Source organism: Babylonia areolata, chromosome 12 (genome assembly GCF_041734735.1).
Source record: "Babylonia areolata isolate BAREFJ2019XMU chromosome 12, ASM4173473v1, whole genome shotgun sequence".
NCBI classification, from domain to species: domain Eukaryota; kingdom Metazoa; phylum Mollusca; class Gastropoda; order Neogastropoda; family Buccinidae; genus Babylonia; species Babylonia areolata.
The window spans coordinates 24,945,308-24,966,793 of record NC_134887.1 but is presented as its reverse complement, the minus strand read 5'-3'; the positions used below and the strand labels follow the sequence as shown (position 1 = coordinate 24,966,793).

The 21,486-nt window shown below is 41.1% G+C and overlaps 1 protein-coding gene across 1 annotated transcript in view; it reads left to right on the top strand.

The window, feature by feature from the left end:
- Positions 1–21,486, top strand: part of LOC143288467 (dynein axonemal heavy chain 10-like) — a 180,117-nt gene that overhangs the window by 108,334 nt on the left and 50,297 nt on the right. Inside the window, exons 54-63 of the mRNA XM_076596989.1 lie at positions 22–255; positions 580–677; positions 2,133–2,314; positions 2,654–2,790; positions 3,231–3,448; positions 8,156–8,377; positions 11,251–11,398; positions 16,018–16,153; positions 16,822–16,976; positions 17,419–17,507. Coding sequence (XP_076453104.1) covers positions 22–255; positions 580–677; positions 2,133–2,314; positions 2,654–2,790; positions 3,231–3,448; positions 8,156–8,377; positions 11,251–11,398; positions 16,018–16,153; positions 16,822–16,976; positions 17,419–17,507 — 1,619 coding nt within the window. The remainder of the gene's footprint in view (positions 1–21; positions 256–579; positions 678–2,132; positions 2,315–2,653; positions 2,791–3,230; positions 3,449–8,155; positions 8,378–11,250; positions 11,399–16,017; positions 16,154–16,821; positions 16,977–17,418; positions 17,508–21,486) is intronic.

Sequence of the window (21,486 nt, the reverse complement as noted above, 5' to 3'; positions counted from 1 at the left end):
GATGTCCTTGTGTATTGACAGTGTGACCGTCTGGCTGGAGGTCTACAGAAGATTGCTGATGCCAGTGAAATGTTGGCTGTGCTGAATGAGAAGCTGGCTGTCCAGAAAGTGGCTGTCACAGAGAAAACAGCCGCATGTGAAGCTCTGCTGGAGGAAATTGCTGCAGGAACCAAACAGGCATCAGAGAAAAAAGTTGTGGCTGAGGCCAAAGGCAAGGAAATTGAGGAACAGAGTGTTGTCATCGTCAAAGAAAAGGTATGATTGAGATTGTCACATTTTGTGGGGTTTTTTGATATTTTGTAGATAGTTATGTCCATTCCTCATAGAAACTCCAATAATTTCATATTACTTTAAGGACAAATAAGTTTATAATCTCATAAAGAGACAGGTCAGATTAGTTTGTGCTTCACTGAGTTCTATTTTCATTGTTCTTGATTATGCTGATTGTGTGTGTGTGTGTGTACATGTACAATTAACATGGAAATGAAAAGACTGACATCTGAGGAATGCAGAAACATGGCTATGGTGTTAAGTGTTGCAGGTTTGATATAAAGTAGATCTGTTCTCATCTGTGCACAGAAAGAAGCGGAAGACGCCTTAGCTGAGGCCTTGCCAGCCTTGGAGGCGGCGCGTCTAGCCCTGGATGACTTGGACAAGTCTGATGTCACTGAAATCAGGTACTGTCCTCAGTATGGTGCGCACAACAGGTAAATTTGCTTTGTATGTCACACAGATCATGTGCTGTGCCTAGTAAGTCACAGTTCATGCAGTATGCCCAGTATGTTGCAGAACAGGTAATGTGCCCAGTATGTCACAGATCATGTACAGTACCCAGTCTGTAACAGAACAGGTGATATACACAGTGTGTCACAGATCATGCACAGTACCCAGTCTGTAACAGAACAGGTGATATGCACAGTGTGTCACAGATCATGTACAGTACCCAGTCTGTAACAGAACAGGTGATATGCACAGTGTGTCACAGATCATGTACAGTACCCAGTCTGTAACAGAACAGGTGATATACACAGTGTGTCACAGATCATGTACAGTACCCAGTCTGTAACAGAACAGGTGATATGCACAGTGTGTCACAGATCATGCACAGTACCCAGTCTGTAACAGAACAGGTGATATGCACAGTGTGTCACAGATCATGTACAGTACCCAGTCTGTAACAGAACAGGTGATATACACAGTGTGTCACAGATCATGCACAGTACCCAGTCTGTAACAGAACAGGTGATATGCACAGTGTGTCACAGATCATGTACAATGTCCAGTCTGTAACAGAACAGGTGATATGCACAGTGTGTCACAGATCATGTACAATGTCCAGTCTGTAACAGAACAGGTGATATGCACAGTGTGTCACAGATCATGTACAGTACCCAGTCTGTAACAGAACAGGTGATATGCACAGTGTGTCACAGATCATGTACAATGTCCAGTCTGTAACAGAACAGGTGATATGCACAGTGTGTCACAGATCATGTACAATGTCCAGTCTGTAACAGAACAGGTGATATGCACAGTGTGTCACAGATCATGTACAATGTCCAGTCTGTAACAGAACAGGTGATATGCACAGTGTGTCACAGATCATGTACAATGTCCAGTCTGTAACAGAACAGGTGATATGCACAGTGTGTCACAGATCATGTACAATGTCCAGTCTGTAACAGAACAGGTGATATGCACAGTGTGTCACAGATCATGTACAATGTCCAGTCTGTAACAGAACAGTTTGTCATCATGTACTGTGTCCAGTATGTCACACAGATCCTGTACTGTACCTACTTTGTCACAGATCACTTACTGTGTATCATACATATCAAGTGCTATGCTTAGTATGTCATACAGATCAATTATTGATAGTTACCTTTGATACTTAAAATGTACTGGATCAACTGTCTTCCAGTTTTAGTTGGAAAACCCAAAACAAAATAAAAGCAACAAACAACAACGAACACACTTACGTCTATTTCATAAGAAAGTTATATAGAATTGTAGAACTATTTAACTTAATTGTACTGACTTAGAATATGCTTGGATACTTTTTTTGTGTCAGGTCATTTGTCAAGTCCCACAAAGTGGTGCAGTGTGTGAGTGTATACTGTTGCGTGTGTCAGGTCCTTTGCCAAACCCCCCAAAGCGGTGCAGACAGTGTGTGAGTGCATTGTGGTGATGCGGGGTATCCGAGAAGTGTCCTGGAAGTCAGCCAAGGGAATGATGTCTGAGGCCAACTTTCTCAGGTCACTGACTGAAATGGATGTTGACAACATCAACCAAAAACAGACACAGGCTGTCAAAGGTAATTGTGCGATGTGGGTGAACAAGAACAAAACTTTCTCAGTCTCAGTTCTCTGTCTGCATTCATCTGTATGCTGTGCGTTTGTGTCTGTGTCTGTATATCTGAGCATGTAAATGTATTTGTATCTGTTTGTATTGTTCTGAATGACAGACAATGACAACGCATGGAATATCTGTTTGTATTGTTCTGAATGGCAGACAATGACAACTCATGGAATATCTGAAAAAGAAACAACTGCTTATCAAGGTTACATTAGAAAAATCACGTGGGTTTGAATATACCAAAAAAGTGATGGTAAGAAAGAGCATGTCATTAGCATGGTGTGTGTTTGTGTTGCAGCTCTCCTGAAAGACATCGACATGTCCCCAGATGATATGAAGAGCATAAGTCGTGCTGGAGCTGGTCTGCTGAAGTTTGTGGAGGCAGTGATGGGATATTGTGCTGTGGCCAGAGAGATCAAACCCAAGAGGGAGAAGGTCAGCAACTTCCTGTGATGTCACTGCCTTACATGTTTCATAAAGTCTGTGTGGTACTCATTGCGTGATCAAAAATGATCACTGTAATGTAAAGATGATGATTTTCATTCCATTAATTCAAAATTATGGTGATGGATATGTTTCCTAAAGGGACACTTACTAGATGTAATACACTCTTAAATACATGCTTTGATTCGATGCTATGTTCAAATGAAAGAATGTACCAGTGATCACAGCTGACATTCTGGTGTATATATGAGAATGTTGGTGGTACACTGTCTGAACAATGTGTATGGCTGCCTAAATGCAGGATAAAAAAGGCCATACCTGTAAAAGTCAGTGTGCTGGAAATAGTGAACTTGTTAGGTGCAGACCTTGAATATTTAGGGAGAGGAAGGTGGGGCCAGTCTGATTCAGATGTTGCTGCTGTTAATGTGCAGGTGGCCAGACTGGAGCGCACCTACCACCAGGCTAAGAGAGACCTGGACAAGATCACCAAGGAGATCAACTCCCTGGAATCAGAGCTGGCAGAACTCAACAGGAAGTATGAGGAAGCCATGGCTGAGCGGCAAGCACTGGAGGAAGAAGCTCGCATTATGGAGCGCCGACTGATTGCTGCTGACAAACTGATCTCTGGTCTGGGCTCAGAAAATGCCAGGTATGTTGATGCTTCTGCTCTCATGACACTGAACATGTTTCCATGGACAACATGAAACAGTCATTTGGCTTTTGTTAAAGCCCATTAATTTTCAGGGAGTTAAACATTTACATTAATGATATAGATGCTGATTATATAGATGAAAACTTACATTAACTCATTCAGTGGCAGAGAATTTTGTATAAAAAAATAATAATAAAAAATAAAAAGTGCTCTCCCCTTGCCAGGGAATTCTGAGGATTCAGGGGTAATGAATAAATAAGAAAATAGAACAAAAAATCTAGAAATAACTATCCAGGCATTTCAAAGTGAAGATAACAATTTTTGTGCAACAAGAAGTCTATTTCCAGCACCACAGAATGTCATCCAAATTGAAATAAGCAAAATACAGCTGGAAATGAGATGTTGTCAGTTTTTTTTATCCACAGATGAAAATGAAACAGGTTATAAGTCTGTTATGACAATCACAATTCATGTAAATGAATAACTGTCCCGAAATTGACAAAAGTAGGTTTAATCAACGTAAAAGGTAAATCAGTTATTCAGAAACTGCATAGTTAAGCTTTGTGACACCATAGAACATTCCTGAACAGAGGAAGAAGCTCTTTGATTACACTCACTCTGTCCATTCTGCACATGGGCCGACAAAAAATCATGTACTTTGCATGCCGATTACTTCCTCAGTAAACATATTTATCCTCTGATCAGTGACAAAAAGCATGAAAAGCTTTAAGTATGTGTTTTCCATCTTTTGTATTTTCAACAATGGGTTTCATGAAGATCATGGATTGTTGGCTGTTGTTCAATCTGCAGCAGTATCAGTGAAAAGAACATCTCACTGGTGTCACTCAGTCCTGGGCCACGCCCCCCTTCTCTGAACTCTGATTTCCATATGACCTCTCATCTTACATCACTCCTCTCCATCATCCCTTTTACCCTTCCCACTAACACTGCCTGACACACATCCACCAACTTCACTGCAAGTCAGTCAAAAAAGCTGTCTACTTAAGTACAGTCACTGAACAGCCTCAAATGCTGGACTGTCAGTTTGGACACTTTCTTGTCATCACCTTCAAGTTCTAACGAATCATCAGACAAATGAGATCCATCTCCATTGTTATACTTTCCTAGAATCATTTGAACAGCCTGCAAAGTCATATCAGTCTGCTGACTGGGACCATTATCTCTGCTTGTCAAAAGGCTCCAATGCCACTTTTGCAAATGAGGCAAACCCCTTTCCACGAGCTTTCACATGATTCAGAAGTAGCAAATAATTATTGAGAAGAAAGTGGTCTTCTTCCTGACGTATGGTCATTTGAATAGTATTTTTATAATTTCATAATGCAGGCACATTAAGTTAACTGTTCAGAGTCTGTTTATGTTTATTAAACCAAACTGAGAGAAAAATCAGAATAGATACAGGACATCAATGGATGCCTTTTAGGCACTCTGGCAACAGTTTGTGCAGGATGTCAGCTGAAGTCTTATAAATACTGAACGGGATAATAATATAGACTCTGCAGTTATGTTAATGATATAGACGCTGCTGATAGACACTGGTGATACAGATTAACACTTACATTAAAACCCCAAAATTTGTTTACCTCTGGGGTTTTGTAGAGAAAAAATTCTGCATTAGCATTTTTTTTAAAACCCACACAGTCTGCTTTTTATCTGCAATCCAAATTAGGAGAATGCATTATAAAACAATTCGGATTTTATAGCACATCTGTTAATGCAAATCAAGCAAAGATAATTCAGTAGAAGAATATTAAGCACTTATAATAATGGTGATAGATAAGGAATAATTACATATTTGATGAGATATTTTACATATTCACTCATTTAATTATTTGTTCTTATATTTTGTGTACCTGGTTATTTATACAGTGTATTTATGGCCATAAATTGCTAATGTATTCATTTACATATATCACTGAATGTGCACTAGTCAGTACATGGCAGCGGTTATCTTATTCTTTGCTCTCCTTCATTGTATATATATAGTAAATAACGAGTGGGGAGTGAAAGGTGAGAGAGAGGGACAAACAGGCACACCAGCAGAAATTACACTAGAGTAATTGAAACACAAACAGTGAAAACCCTGATTCAATACTAAAGTCATGCATGCATAGATATTGCCCGTTAATAGAGAAACAAACAATTTTGAGTGAATGGAAGTATCATAAGGTAGAGAAATGGGAGAGGAAGAGACGCTATTTCATACAACTTTAATACCACTTGCTGTACTGTTTAAAAAAAAGTCCATGAAGGAAAAAGACAGGGAAAAGAACAGGAAAAAAAGAAATGTTTGACACCACAACTCACACCAGAGCAAAAACAAACCCAGACAGAAATAAGCACTTATTATACTCGCTTAGAATGCAAGCAACAACACACCAGAGCAACAATAAACCCAGACAAATGTATACAGTCGCTGAACATTCCTAGATCGCATGCTGCAAGACACCCTGGGGCAATTATTGTACCAGGCGACAGGGAAAAAACAAAACAAAACAAACTGGAAACGAGGATTCATGGAAAAAAGTGGGGAAAAAAACAAAGAAAAAAGTTATTAAGAAGAAAAGAGATTTTTTTTGTTTGTTTGTTTCTTTTGCCAATGAAGAAGGCATGTGAAGCACACAAAAAAAGAAGAAAAAAGCAGGTGCTCTTTGACCTGCATGCAACTGGGGCCACAAAACAACAACAACAAACAAACAGAAAAACACCACTTACATTAATGATACAGTTTCTGCTACAGATTATGCCATGGATTAGTGATATAGATGCACTGCTATGGATTAACAGTTTCATTGATGATATGGAAGTGGCTGCTATGGATTTATTGTTATATTGATGAAATAGATGCTGCTGCTACATATTAACAATCACATGAATTATGTTGATTTTGCTACAGATGAACAGTTTGATGAATAATATAGAAATTGCTACAGATGCTGATGCTGTAGGTTAAAACTTACATTCATGATGTAGACCAGACAAATTAACAGTTACGTAAATAATATAGATGCAGTACAAACAGATTAACAGTTACATAAATGATATAGCTGCTGCGGTTACAGATTAACAGTTACATTTATGACATAGACGCTGCTGCTACAGATTAACAGTTTGATTCTGGTACAGATTAAGCTATGGATTAATGATATAGATGTCACTGCTATAGATTCATAGTTACATTAATGATATAGAAGTGCCTGCTTTAGATTAACTGTTACATTAATGATATAGATGTCACTGCTATAGATTCATAGTTACATTAATGATATAGAAGTGCCTGCTTTAGATTAACTGTTACATTAATGATATAGATGCCACTGCTACAGATTAACAGTTACATTAACTCAGTTGAGTGTAGACAGAACCGTGTGCTGCGCACCCAAAATTCACATGATTTTTCATGATTTTTTTTTTAATCACCAAAAATCAAACCAGATACTAATACAGACAGATTTGTGATCAAAAGAAAATGGAAAACATAAAGTTTATAGATATTCTTAACTCTTCTGTGTGGATGCAGATATAACTATTCCACCGAACAGTCCCGAGAAAAATAGATTTTGTGATGTTGATCACTGCACTATTTTAGTCACTAATCTATCACTAATTACATGTTGGGCTCCTTGGTATCCATTTGAAACACTAAAAGACAACACTGCAGAAACTTCTTCTACTGTATCTTCTTCATCAGAGCTTTATTCTAACACTAATTCATCGTTTTTTTGCAGTCTAAAAGGTCGAATTGATCGACTAGCCATCTTCTTACTGAATCTGTCAAGTCTAAATTTAGTTCATCTTTCAAACAAACTCTCACACACAAATGGCCAGTGTTGGACATGGTCAAGGGAGGGAAATCCAGCTACAAACATCAAACTGTCATTTGCAAACATATGTTACTTCCCACAAAGTGTTACGGTCACAGTAAAAATCGCGAGATTGTTCCGATAAATGTAAGTGGAGCAGCTTCAACGCTAAGGTTGTGCTCTGCATACATTTACTAGGAACAGCGTAATTGAGTTAATGATATAGATACTGCTGCTACAGATTAACATTACATTAAAGAATCTATACATTACATTAATGATATAGATTCTGCAGCAGATTGACATTTCATTAATGATATAGATTCTGCAACAGATTAACATTACATTAGTTCTATAGATGCTGCTACAGATTAACATTTACAGTGATGATATAGACACTGCTGCTACAGATTAACAGTTACATTAATGATATAGTTTCTGCTACAGATTGACAGTTACATTTGTGATGTCGGTGCTGCTGCTCAGATGCCACTGCTACAGATTTACAGTTAATTTGATGATATAGAAGTGGCTGCAATGGATTAAGTGTTACATTGATTATATAGATGCCACTGTACATATAAACAGTTAGATTAGTGATATAGAAACTGCCGCTACAGATTAACAGTTTCATTAATGATATAGAGGTGGCTGCTATAGATTAACAGTTACGTAAATGATATAGATGCCACTGCTAAGGATTAACTGTTAATTATTCATATGGATGCTGTAGATGAACAGTTAATTGATTACATAGAAGTTGCCGCTTTTTAATTGAATGTTAATTAGATTAGCTAGCTAGCTTTATCTTGTTTAAGCTTATCGATATGTTGAAAACTGAATTTGCTAATACTTTAATATAAACTTTCTTTCTGTCAACCAGATGGACCAGTGACCTGGAAGAGCTGAAAAAGAAAAGAGTGCGTCTCCTTGGTGACTGCTTGGTATCTTCAGCTTTCCTCAGCTATGTGGGTGCTTTCAGTTGGGAATTCCGCAAAGACCTCGTGTATGAGGATTGGGTCAGCGATTTGAAGAACCGGGAAGTGCCCATGTCTGATCCTTATCGTATTGAGGACTTGCTCACCAATGATGTGGAGATCAGCAAGTGAGCATTCAAGTATTTTTTAAATCATTGTCTTGTCTTCTGTCTTAATGTATGCATATTTGACACTTTCAAAAGCAGAGCTAGTATCCATTTGTGGGAGATTCCTATTCTTAAAGATGCAGTACTGAACATACAAATCCGTGTGAAGAATATAAGTGTTCCAAGACTTCAATCTCCTAACCAGAAGAAGAAAGGATTGCACTGCTTGAGGCAGAGTGATAGGTCATAGAGGGTAAACTCAGAGAAGAATGCAGAAGCATCTGTCAGTATAGAGCTATTAGCCATGGTTTTCACTCTGCAGTGTGTACATGATAGCATCAGAATTGCTTTATCATCTCAGAAGATTTTAAAAAAAAAAGTTTTCTCATTATTTATTTGTATGTATACATTTACTGATACCTGTCTGAAGCCAAAATAAGGATGCGGATTCCTCAGTATTTTTACATTTACAAAAGTGAACACTTGTGCACTCTCGTCATTGTTTAACTGCACTTGCTGTCAAATTTCTGAAATACATGAACATGATTACGTATGTTTTTTTTCTTCTTTTTGTTTTCTTTCTTAAGAAACAACAACAACATATAAGCACATACTTGTATTCAAAACATTTGACAAAGAAGAGGCAGAAGAGAAAAGACAACAAAAAAGACAAAAAACAACAGTAACAACAATGAAGACAAAAACAACACCAACATCAGTAACAAGGCCAACAAGGGGAAAAAAAACAAAAAACAAAACAACAACACACAAAGTGACAAACAAAGATTGAGTGATAGATAGTGACAAACAAAGATTGAGCGATAGATAAGAAGAAGGAACTAAGGTACAGAAAGATAGGCAGATGACAAAAGCTCATCAAATAGAAAATACAGGAGCAGTCATATTAGAATACATTAATGTAACAATGTTCTATAGTTTATAAATTATAACATTCAACATTCAAAGATTCACACGCAATAAGAAAGAAAACAAAGTTTCAGTTTCAGCAGCTCAAGGAGGCATCACTGCGTTCGGACAAAACCATATACGCTACACCACATCTGCCAAGCAGATGCCTGACCAGCAGCGTAACCCAACGCGCTTAGTCAGGCCTTGAGAAAAAAACAAAAAAACAAAACAAAACAAAACAAAAAAAACAACGGGGGAATAAATAATAGATAAGCTTACATAAATAAATAAATAAATAAATAAATAAATAATAATTATAATATGGAAAAAGGTAGTAGTAATAATAATACTAATAATACTAATAAAATGATAATAATAATAAATAAATAAATAAATGAATAAGACAACAATGGCGATAAATAAGCAAATAAATGTAAGAAAACAAATCAAAGCTAAGTATGTACCAACAACTAGTGTAAGTGCCTTAAGTAAGTGTAGTATACGTCCCCAAACTGAAGTGAAGGAAAACTTATTAGGATGATTCAGAACGTTCCAAAAAAGCACTATAAACAAACCAGTCTGTGTGAAATTTTGTATAGGTACAATTGATTTTTGCATTATGTTGTTTTATCTTATACCTGTATTTTAACTCCTCTTGGAAGGCAGATGTATTAGGGTTGTTTTTTTATATATTCATTTTGCATCTAAAGATACAAGACTTGGCAAACATTATGATGAAATCAAGTGTTGTATCCATTTCAAATACTGAATCTGTGCCAAATATAATCACATTTTCATTCAAATTTAAGTTGAAGGACAAGGCGCATTCTTCATTTAATTTTCTTTGTAATCTGGACCAGAAATGATGTATACATTCACATCTCCATAGAAGATGTTCATTTGATTTTCTCTGATCAAGACAAAAAGTGCATCTGTCATCTTCAACAGTTTTCATTTCTTTTAAAAGTATATTTGTTGCTAGTATCCTCTGTATTATTTGAACCTGAAGCCAATTTAGCTTTACATCTTTTATTTTGTGTATTTTCAAATAAACCTTTTTCCAATTAATTCTTGATTTGATCCTTTGATTCCATTTTAAACAACTGTTTGGATTTAAATCCTTTGTTATTAATATATCATAGTATTGTTTTGCACCTTTGTGTACCAGATAGAGAAATCTTAAAGCTGTAGTTGTTTCTAGTAATTTGTTATCTTTTATTAGTATGCTGAAAGTCTTAATATGATTTTTAATAGCTGCTACATAACTTTCATAAGTAATGAAATCAATGTTCATACCATATTTTGTGTTAAAGTATGTCTGCTTAAAATATCCCCTGTTGTCTGTCAAAAAATGTGCATTGCAGTGAACTCCATTTTTAATAAATTCTTTACGTTTTTTTTGTTTGCCCCCCTATTAAAATTTTCTTGTTGAATAGAATAGGTTCAGCTAACAATTTTGGACTAGTTTTGGGTTGTACTTTATCACAGAATTGCTTGTAAGCCATAAATGTATGCATCCAAAACATGTTTTCCTTTTCAAATTTAATAATATCCATACCCCAAACTTTTCAGTCCATTAAAAAAGGATATCTACCGATACAAATGTTTTTTCCACTTTAAGTTTGTATGTTCCAGTTTTCTTAGCCATATAAGTTTTAAAGCTGAAACATATATCTTCAAGTTTGGGATTCCAAGCCCTCCATCTTTTATGTTCTTTGTTGCTATTTTCCAGATTATTTTGTCACGTTTGTTATTCCACACAAACTGGAAGCACAGTGTTTGAAGTTTATCAATTACTTCACGGGGTAGGTTATCTCAGAAGAAATTTACTCTTAATTCCTCAGAGGTAATAAAATCATTCTGGTCCTGATTCTGATGATGTTTACACTGGAGAGCAAAACAATGATTAATAGTTGTACACTTGCAAAAGTGTCTGACCAAATGAAAAGGTATTTCCAGCATGATTTATTTGATTGTGGTGGCAGGTGGACGTCGGAAGGGTTGCCACCGGACGAGCTGTCCATCCAGAACGGAATCCTGACCACCCGGGCCTCCCGCTTCCCTCTGTGCATCGACCCTCAGCAGCAGGCCCTCAAGTGGATCAAGAACAAGGAAGAACCAAACAACCTCAAGGTGAGACACACCCCCTTAATTATCATAACTGTTCATTCTTATTTACCTGTTCAAGTGATCACTGTTCCACGCAAATTTAGTACGTGCAGATATCAAAAGTAGCTGAAAAATGAGACGTGTAGAAGCCCAAACAAAATGCAAGTGTTAGAAGTTTTATAAATAAACAGTTGTATGTGAAGCAAATGTTGACATGGTTGAGAAAAGAATTGTACTGCATCAAGGCAAATTGCATAGAAAATTAAAAGGACATGTTGAAGTTAGTTTGGAAGACAACTTCGCCCATTCCATCACCACACACACCGGCAGTCACATCCCCCATTCCATCTCTCTCTTCTGCTTCTTTCCCCATTCACTCAGATAAACGCAGCAGACCATTATATCAATTTGGCATGAAGGAGTCACTTTGTATCACTTGTGAGTCTATCCTGTCTGCCTTTCAAGCAGTTTCATCTGACTTGTTTTCAAGACAGTAGATAGATATATCTGCTACTGGTAACCTGGATCCCAGTACTACCTGTCACAGGGTCGAATTGCTGGCGACTAAACCAGCACCCCCACCAGTCCTCTCAGGAGGATGGTGAGGTGGGTGGCTAGACACCCTGGTGGAAATAAATAACCCATAAAAGGGTGCCAGCTCTGGAGAGTTACCTGCGGCCACCTAGCTAAGGGAGTAAACCCTGACAGAAAATCTGGTGCGGGGCCCCTAAGGCGGTTGGATGGCAAACTTTGTCACTTTCCGGCAGCTCCTGCGGCCGCGTTGGCACCAAAACGTAACAGCCTTGCTGTTTCTTTGGATCTGTCAGCGAGGTGGAGAGGGGGGACAAGCTGCATGGGCAACAGCCTGTCTTCCATATTACATTGCCCAGGCTTATATCCGTCCATCCATCCACAAACACCTTGCACCTACAACCTGGAGAGGACACTCCTGCTTCGCTACTAGCACTAGCGTCGGAACAACACGTGAAGCAACAGTTACAGGTTATAAGTTAGCGCTCATTTAGCGTAGAGCCAATGCCAGGGGTTGCTTTTGATGGTGGGAGGGACCCTCACGTCCCACTGGACAGCTACTGCCCGCCCAAGCTGGGCAGCCCCCAGCCAATTAGGTGCTGTCCCGCCACGACCTGCCTTCTTCTATGGGTGTATGAAGATTAGGAGAATATCCGACAAGCAGGTCATTAATTTCTGCACCAGGCAAAAAGTAAACTTCAAGAAATGGATCAAAAATGAAACTGGCCTGTTGGAATGTCCGGACAATGATGCCTGGGCTCTCCCAAGATCTGCAAGACATCAGCGACACCAGAAAGACGGCCGTCATAAACAGCAAGCTAAAAAGACTAAATGTGGACATTGCCACTCTGCAGGAAACACGGCTGGCTGACTCGGGAACACTAAAGGAGAGGGACTACACCTTCTTCTGGCAAAGAAAGAGCTCTGATGCCCCAGGAGAGTACGGAGTAGGCTTTGCAGTCAGGAACAGCCTGCTGAACATGATCGAACCAGGCAGCTGTGGTTCAGAACGACTCCTGACTCTCCACCTCAACACCTCCGAAGGCTATGTCACTCTCGTCAGCGTATATGCTCCAACTCTGTCTGCCTCTCCAGACGCCAAGGATGAGTTCTACGAAAATCTTGATTCAACCATAAGGAACATCCCCAGGACAGAACAACTTGTTCTCCTGGGCAACTTCAGTGCCAGAGTGGGTACAGACAACGATTCGTGGTCCTCCTGTCTTGGTTCCTTTGGAGTGGGGAAAATGAATGAGAATGGACAGCGACTACTTGAGTTTTGTGCCTGCCATGAACTGTGCATCGCCAGCTCCTTCTTCAGGATGAAACCCCAACATAAAGTCTCCTGGAGGCACCCGTGCTCAAAACATTGGCACCAACTGGATCTGATCCTAATAAGACGAGCTGCCATCAAAAGCTTTCTCCACACTCGCTCTTACCACAGTGCAGACTGCGACCCGGACCACTCTCTGGTATGCTGCTAGATCAGACTGCAACCAAAGAAGTTCCACTGCTCAAAGAAACAAGAAAACTCTCGCATTGATGTCAGCAAGATGTCTCGGCCAGACCTTGTAGAACAGTTTGCAGAGGCCTTTGAGAGAGAATTCGATGCATTGCAGCCCAGAGACTCTGCCACAGAAAGATGGGAAACACTACGAGACACCATGCATCGCATTGCTATGGCCACCTTTGGGAAGAAAACCGCGAAATCTCGCGACTGGTTTGAGGCCAAATCATCAGAGATGACTCCCATTATTGAGGCCAAGCGCGCTGCACTCACCGAGTACAAACGGTCACCCAGTGAGAAGAACCTGCAAATCCTCAGGGCCACCATGAGTAAGGTTCAGCTGAACGCCAGGCGATGTGCAAAGAGATACAGAATGCTGCTGAAAGAGGCAACATCCAAGGGATGTATAATGGCATCAAGAAAGCACTGGGACCAACACAGAGCAAGACTGCCCCCCTCAGATCCTCCACTGGGGAAGTAATCAATGATCCTAGCCAGCAGATGGAGAGATGGGCGGAACACTACTCCGACCTCTACTCCACAAAAAACATGGTGTCCAACTCAGCCCTCAGTGCCATCAAGTGCATGCCGATCATGGAAGAACTTGATGCAGAGCCAACTGTGGATGAATTCAGCAAGGCCATTAACAGCCTGACATCAGGCAAGGCACCTGGCAGCGACAGAATTCCCCCAGACCTCATTAAACACTGCAAGTCTACTCTTCTGCATCCTCTGCACACAGTCCTCTATCAGTGCTGGAATGAGGGAGCTGTACCACAGGACATGAGGGACGCCAAGATCATCACCCTGTACAAAAACAAGGGCGAAAGGAGCGACTGCAACAACTACAGAGGCATCTCACTTCTCAGCATTGTAGGCAAAGTCTACACTCAGGTCCTTCTAATCCGCCTGCAGAAACTGGCCGAACGCGTTTAGCCGGAATCACAGTGCTGTTTCCGAGCAGAGAGATCCACGGTAGACATGATCTTCTCCCTTCGCCAAATCCAGGAGAAGTGCAGAGAGCAGAGGATGCCCCTGTATGTCACATTCATTGACCTCACCAAGGCCTTTGACCCTTTTCAGGGCTCTTCGAAAGATCAGCTGCCCCCCCCCCCCCCCCCCACAACTGCACAGCCTGATTGAGTCCTTCCACTCCAGCATGAAAGGGATGGTGTGGTTTAATGGTAACCTCTCCAATCCCTTCGACGTACGCAGCGGTGTCAAACAAGGCTGCGTCCTCGCCCCCACCCTATTTGGAATCTTCTTTGCTCTTCTCCTGAGGCATGCATTCAGCACAGTGCAAGAAGGGATCTACCTGCAGACCAGATCAGATGGCAGGCTCTTCAGTCTCGCCCGCCTCAGAGCAAGGACAAAAGTCCACAAAGCCCTCATCAGAGATGTGCTATTTGCTGACGATGCCGCAGTTATGACCCACACCCAGCAGGACTTGCGGTCACTAATGGACCGCTTCTCCCAGGCCAGATTTTGGTCTGACCATCAGTCTCAAGAAGACAAACATCCTAGGCCAAGACACGCCATCTCCACCATTGATGACTATGAGCTTGAAGCCATCCATCAATTCACTTACCTTGGGTCCACCATCACTGACAACCTCTCCCTTGACAACGAGATCGACAAGAGGATCGGGAAGGCAGCCACAACGCTAGCCCGACTCACACAAAGAGTGTGGACAAATCCCAAACTCACCACAAAGACAAAAATGGCTGTATACAACGCCTACATCCTCAGCACCTTGCTGTATGGCAGTGAAGCGTGGACCACACATACTTGTCAGGAGAAAAGGCTCAATACCTTCCACCTGAGAAGCCTACGGCGCATACTCGGCATCTCCTGGCAAGACAAGGTGACAAACACCGAAGTCCTGACTTGCGCTGGCCTCCCAACCATGTATACCATGCTGAGACAGTGTCAGCTGCGCTGGCTGGGCCATGTTCGCTGCATGGAAGATGGTCACATCCCAGAAGACATCCTTTATGGAGAGCTCACCATGGGGCAGAGAAGCAAAGGCCGCCCACAGCTGAGATACAAAGACGTTTGCAAATGTGACATGAGATCAACACTGAGTCCGGGGAGGACCTTGCAGATGACCGCAACAGCTGGAGAAGCACTCTCAAGAATCAGCTACGGATTGGTGAGGACAAACTGTCAGCTGCTGCAGCAGAAAAGTGAGCGCACAGAAAAGGGACGGCAGCCGACAGACCAGCATCAGCTTACACATGTGACCGCTGCGACAGAGACTGTCTCTCTTGCATCGGTCTCTACAGTCACAGGCGACACTGCTTGGTCCAAGCAGACAGCCTAATTAGACATTAGGTCAGATATACTCTGTCCATGGTCAGCCATGACCGAAGGAGGCCTGCTACTAATTGAGCTTTGACTGCAGCCATCTGAAAGTCAAAATACACCTCTGTTGCTGTCAGTATGTTGTCATAATTTCATTCCATTTCCAGTGTCCTGTGAATATAGAACACATCATAATGCTTATTGTTATGTTTCCAGCCTTCTTTTCATGTCACATGAAGGGGCTACATGAAGTTCTGATTTGTCATTGACAAATAGATTAAGGTAATCTTTCTGTTTTTAGGTGTGCACATTCAATGACCCGGATTTCCTTAAGCAGTTGGAACTGGCCATTAAATATGGTTTCCCATTCCTCTTCCAAGATGTGGATGAATACATTGACCCAGTGATTGACAATGTTCTGGAGAAAAACATCAAAGGTCAGTTCACAGCTTACTGGAAGAACAGGTATTTGTATTTGCATTTCTTTTTATCACAACAGATTTCTCTGTGTGAAATTCGGGCTGCTGTCCCCAGGGAGAGCGCGTTGCTACACTACAGTGCCACCCTTTTTTTTTTTCTTTTTTTTTTTTGTATTTTCTCCTGTGTGTAGTTGTTTTTTTCCTATTGAAGTGGATTTTTTTTTACAGAATTTTGCCAGGAACAGCCCTTTTGTTGCCATGGGTTCTTTTAGTTGCGCCAAGTGCATGTGCACACAGGACCTCGGTTTGTTGTCTCATCCGAATGACCACCATTCAAGGTCTAGTGGAGGGGGAGAAAATATCGGCAGCTGAGCCGTGATTTGAACCAGCACGCTCATATTCTCTCACTTCCTAGGCCTCTACCTCTAGGCCATCACTTCACTATATATCTTATATTTATGTATCTTAGTATTTCAAAGTTGTGATTCTCTGTGTGTGTATGCTTATGTTTTTGTCCTGAAGTCAAAGTGAAAAATGTTATTTTCATATGATATATTTACTAGGCATTGTATTTCTTATTTTTGTATTTATTCATTATTTCTTATTTTTATATTTATTCTTATGTGTTAGTGTCTGTGATGAATTATGAGCCATGAGATTTGTATTGATATTAAACTGCATGCCAGGGGGGCAGGGCAGAGAGTTTGTGGTGTTGGGTGACAAGGAAGTGGACTATGACCCCAACTTTCGTCTCTACCTCAACACCAAATTGGCCAACCCCAAGTACGGTCCCAACGTCTTTGGCAAGTCCATGGTCATCAACTACACCGTCACTCTCAAGGTAAGGTGTCTTCCCTCTGTCACCAGTCCTACCAGTTGCTTCTTGTTCATACTCTTTGCAGCATAATGTTCTTTGGGGCCACCTTTTATCAGCTCAATATGACACTTTATAAATGCCTGTCCTTCCTTCCCTCTTCAGATAGCTGTGCTTCAGAGAAAATAGTTTGAGTTTCAGTGTTACTTTCCTCCGACATTATTTTTGTTCTGGTTCAAGAGCGCCCTCAGTCAAGGCTGTGTGAATGAAGTTTTAGGACAGAAATCTTTGTCTTGCTGGCTGATGCGCCAGAGAGACGTTGGAAGTATGCTCATTAAACAAAAATGAAGGAACCTTTCCAGTCATGTGGTTCACATTTGTTCCATTGAATGCTTCAGTGTGTGACATGGATGCCATATGACTGGAGTGGAGCAAAGGAGCATGTCTGATTCATTGCATTGTCATGTAGGGTCTGGAGGACCAGCTGCTCAGCGTCATTGTCAAGTATGAACGCAAAGAGCTAGAGGAACAGCGTGAGAGACTTATCCAGGAAACCAGGTAAGTTTGTGTTGATTTCAGTTCAGTTGCTCTGATTGGAATGTCCAACCATTCGCTCTGTGCAGCAACCAGTTCAAAAATCACATAATGGTCAGTCAGTATTCCAATTCTGAAAACATAATAGAAAAGTTGAATGCCACACAGTAAACCAGATTAAATTAGTAAGATAAATTGTAAATTTCCACAAGAAGGGTGGTGTGTGATGTCAGTGTGAACAGGAAGGGTGGTGTGTGTTGTCAGTGTGAACAGGAAGGGTGGTGTGTGATGTCAGTGTGAACAGGAAGGGTGGTGTGTGATGTCAGTGTGAACAGGAAGGGTGGTGTGTGTTGTCAGTGTGAACAGGAAGGGTGGTGTGTTGTCAGTGTGAACAGGAAGGGTGGTGTGTGATGTCAGTGTGAACAGGAAGGGTGTGAACAGGAAGGGTGGTGTGTGATGTCAGTGTGAACCGGAAGGGTGGTGTGTGATGTCAGTGTGAACAGGAAGGGTGGTGTGTGATGTCAGTGTGAACAGGAAGGGTGGTGTTTGCTGTCAGTGTGAACCGGAAGGGTGGTGTGTGTTGTCAGTGTGAACCAGAAGGGTGGTGTGTGTTGTCAGTGTGAACAGGAAGGGTGGTGTTTGCTGTCAGTGTGAACCAGAAGGGTGGTGTGTGTTGTCAGTGTGAACCAGAAGGGTGGTGTGTGTTGTCAGTGTGAACAGGAAGGGTGGTGTGTGATGTCAGTGTGAACAGGAAGGGTGGTGTGTGTTGTCAGTGTGAACAGGAAGGGTGGTGTGTGATGTCAGTGTGAACAGGAAGGGTGGTGTGTGATGTCAGTGTGAACAGGAAGGGTGGTGTGTGTTGTCAGTGTGAACAGGAAGGGTGGTGTGTGTTGTCAGTGATAACAAGAAAGGTGGTGTGTGTGTTGTCAGTGTGAACAGGAAGCATTGTGTGTGTTGTCAATGTGAACCAGAAGGGTGGAATGTGTTGTCAGTGATAACAAGAAAGGTGGTGTGTGTGTTGTCAGTGTGAACAAGAAGTGTGGTGTGTGTGTTGTCAGTGTGAACAAGACGGGTTGGGTGTGTTGACAGTGGTAACGAGAAGGGTGGTTTGTTGTTTTCTTGTCAGTGTGAACAAGAAGAGAGGTGTGTCTTGTCAGTGTGAACAAGAAGGGTGGTGTTAGTGTAGCCAGTGATAGCAAGGATGGTATGTGTTGTCAGTGTCAACCAGAAGGATGGTGTGTGTTGTTAGTGTGAACAAGAAGAGTTTTGTGTGTGTTGTCAGTGTCAACAAGAAGGGTTGTGTGTGTTGTCAGTGTCAACAAGAAGGGTTGTGTGTGTTGTCAGTGTCAACAAGAAGGGTTGTGTGTGTGTTGTCAGTGTCAACAGGAAGGATTGTGTGTGTGTTGTCAGTGTCAACAAGAAGGATTGTGTGTGTGTGTTGTCAGTGTCAACAAGAAGGGTTGTGTGTTGTCAGTGATAACAGGAAGGATGGTGTGCGTTGTCAGTGTCAACAAGAAGGATTGTGTGTTGTCAGTGATAACAAGAAGGATGGTGTGCGTTGTCAGTGTCAACAAGAAGGATTGTGTGTGTTGTCAGTGTCAACAAGAAGGGTTGTGTGTTGTCAGTGATAACAAGAAGGATGATGTGTTTTGTCAGTGTGAACCAGAATGGTTGTGTGTGTTGTCAGTGTGAACGAGAAGGATGGTGTGTGTTGTCAGTGATAACAAGAAGGATGGTGTGTGTTGTCAGTGTGAACCAGAAAAGTGGTGTGCGTTGTCAGTGTGAACAAGAATGGTTGTGTGTGTTGTCATTGATAACAAGAAGGATGGTGTGTGTTGTCAGTGTGAACAAGAAGGATGGTGTGTGTTGTCAGTGTGAACAAGAAGGATTGTGTGTGTTGTCAGTGATAACAAAAAGGATGGTGTGTGTTGTCAGTGTGAACAAGAAGGATTGTGTGTGTTGTCTGTGATAACAAGAAGGATTGTGTGTGTTGTCAGTGATAACAAGAAGGATTGTGTGTGTTGTCAGTGATAACAAGAAGGATGGTGTTTCTTGTCAGTGTGAACAAGAAGGATTATGTGTGTTGTCTGTGATAACAAGAAGGATTGTGTGTGTTGTCAGTGATAACAAGAAGGATGGTGTTTCTTGTCAGTGTGAACACGAAGGATGGTGTGTGTTGTCAGTGTGAACAAGAAGGATGGTGTGTGTTGTCAGTGTGAACAAGAAGGATGGTGTGTGTTGTCTGTGATAACAAGAAGGATGGTGTTTCTTGTCAGTGTGAACAAGAAGGATGGTGTGTGTTGTCTGTGATAACAAGAAGGATGGTGTTTCTTGTCAGTGTGAACAAGAAGGATTATGTGTGTTGTCTGTGATAACAAGAAGGATTGTGTGTGTTGTCAGTGATAACAAGAAGGATGGTGTTTCTTGTCAGTGTGAACAAGAAGGATGGTGTGTGTTGTCAGTGTGAACAAGAAGGATGGTGTTTCTTGTCAGTGTGAACAAGAAGGATTATGTGTGTTGTCTGTGATAACAAGAAGGATTGTGTGTGTTGTCAGTGATAACAAGAAGGATGGTGTTTCTTGTCAGTGTGAACAAGAAGGATTGTGTGTGTTGTCTGTGATAACAAGAAGGATGGTGTTTCTTGTCAGTGATAACAAGAAGGATTATGTGTGTTGTCTGTGATAACAAGAAGGATTGTGTGTGTTGTCAGTGATAACAAGAAGGATGGTGTTTCTTGTCAGTGTGAACAAGAAGGATTGTGTGTGTTGTCTGTGATAACAAGAAGGATGGTGTTTCTTGTCAGTGTGAACAAGAAGGATTATGTGTGTTGTCTGTGATAACAAGAAGGATTGTGTGTGTTGTCAGTGATAACAAGAAGGATGGTGTTTCTTGTCAGTGTGAACAAGAAGGATGGTGTTTCTTGTCAGTGTGAACAAGAAGGATGGTGTGTGTTGTCAGTGTGAACAAGAAGGATGGTGTGTGTTGTCAGTGTGAACAAGAAGGATTGTGTGTGTTGTCAGTGATAACAAGAAGGATGGTGTTTCTTGTCAGTGTGAACAAGAAGGATGGTGTGTGTTGTCAGTGTGAACAAGAAGGATGGTGTGTGTTGTCTGTGATAACAAGAAGGATGGTGTTTCTTGTCAGTGTGAACAAGAAGGATGGTGTGTGTTGTCTGTGATAACAAGAAGGATGGTGTTTCTTCTCAGTGTGAACAAGAAGGATTATGTGTGTTGTCTGTGATAACAAGAAGGATTGTGTGTGTTGTCAGTGATAACAAGAAGGATGGTGTTTCTTGTCAGTGTGAACAAGAAGGATGGTGTGTGTTGTCAGTGTGAACAAGAAGGATGGTGTTTCTTGTCAGTGTGAACAAGAAGGATTATGTGTGTTGTCTGTGATAACAAGAAGGATTGTGTGTGTTGTCAGTGATAACAAGAAGGATGGTGTTTCTTGTCAGTGTGAACAAGAAGGATTGTGTGTGTTGTCTGTGATAACAAGAAGGATGGTGTTTCTTGTCAGTGTGAACAAGAAGGATTATGTGTGTTGTCTGTGATAACAAGAAGGATTGTGTGTGTTGTCAGTGATAACAAGAAGGATGGTGTTTCTTGTCAGTGTGAACAAGAAGGATGGTGTGTGTTGTCTGTGATAACAAGAAGGATGGTGTTTCTTGTCAGTGTGAACAAGAAGGATTATGTGTGTTGTCTGTGATAACAAGAAGGATTGTGTGTGTTGTCAGTGATAACAAGAAGGATGGTGTTTCTTGTCAGTGTGAACAAGAAGGATTGTGTGTGTTGTCTGTGATAACAAGAAGGATGGTGTTTCTTGTCAGTGTGAACAAGAAGGATTATGTGTGTTGTCTGTGATAACAAGAAGGATTGTGTGTGTTGTCAGTGATAACAAGAAGGATGGTGTTTCTTGTCAGTGTGAACAAGAAGGATGGTGTGTGTTGTCTGTGATAACAAGAAGGATGGTGTTTCTTGTCAGTGTGAACAAGAAGGATTATGTG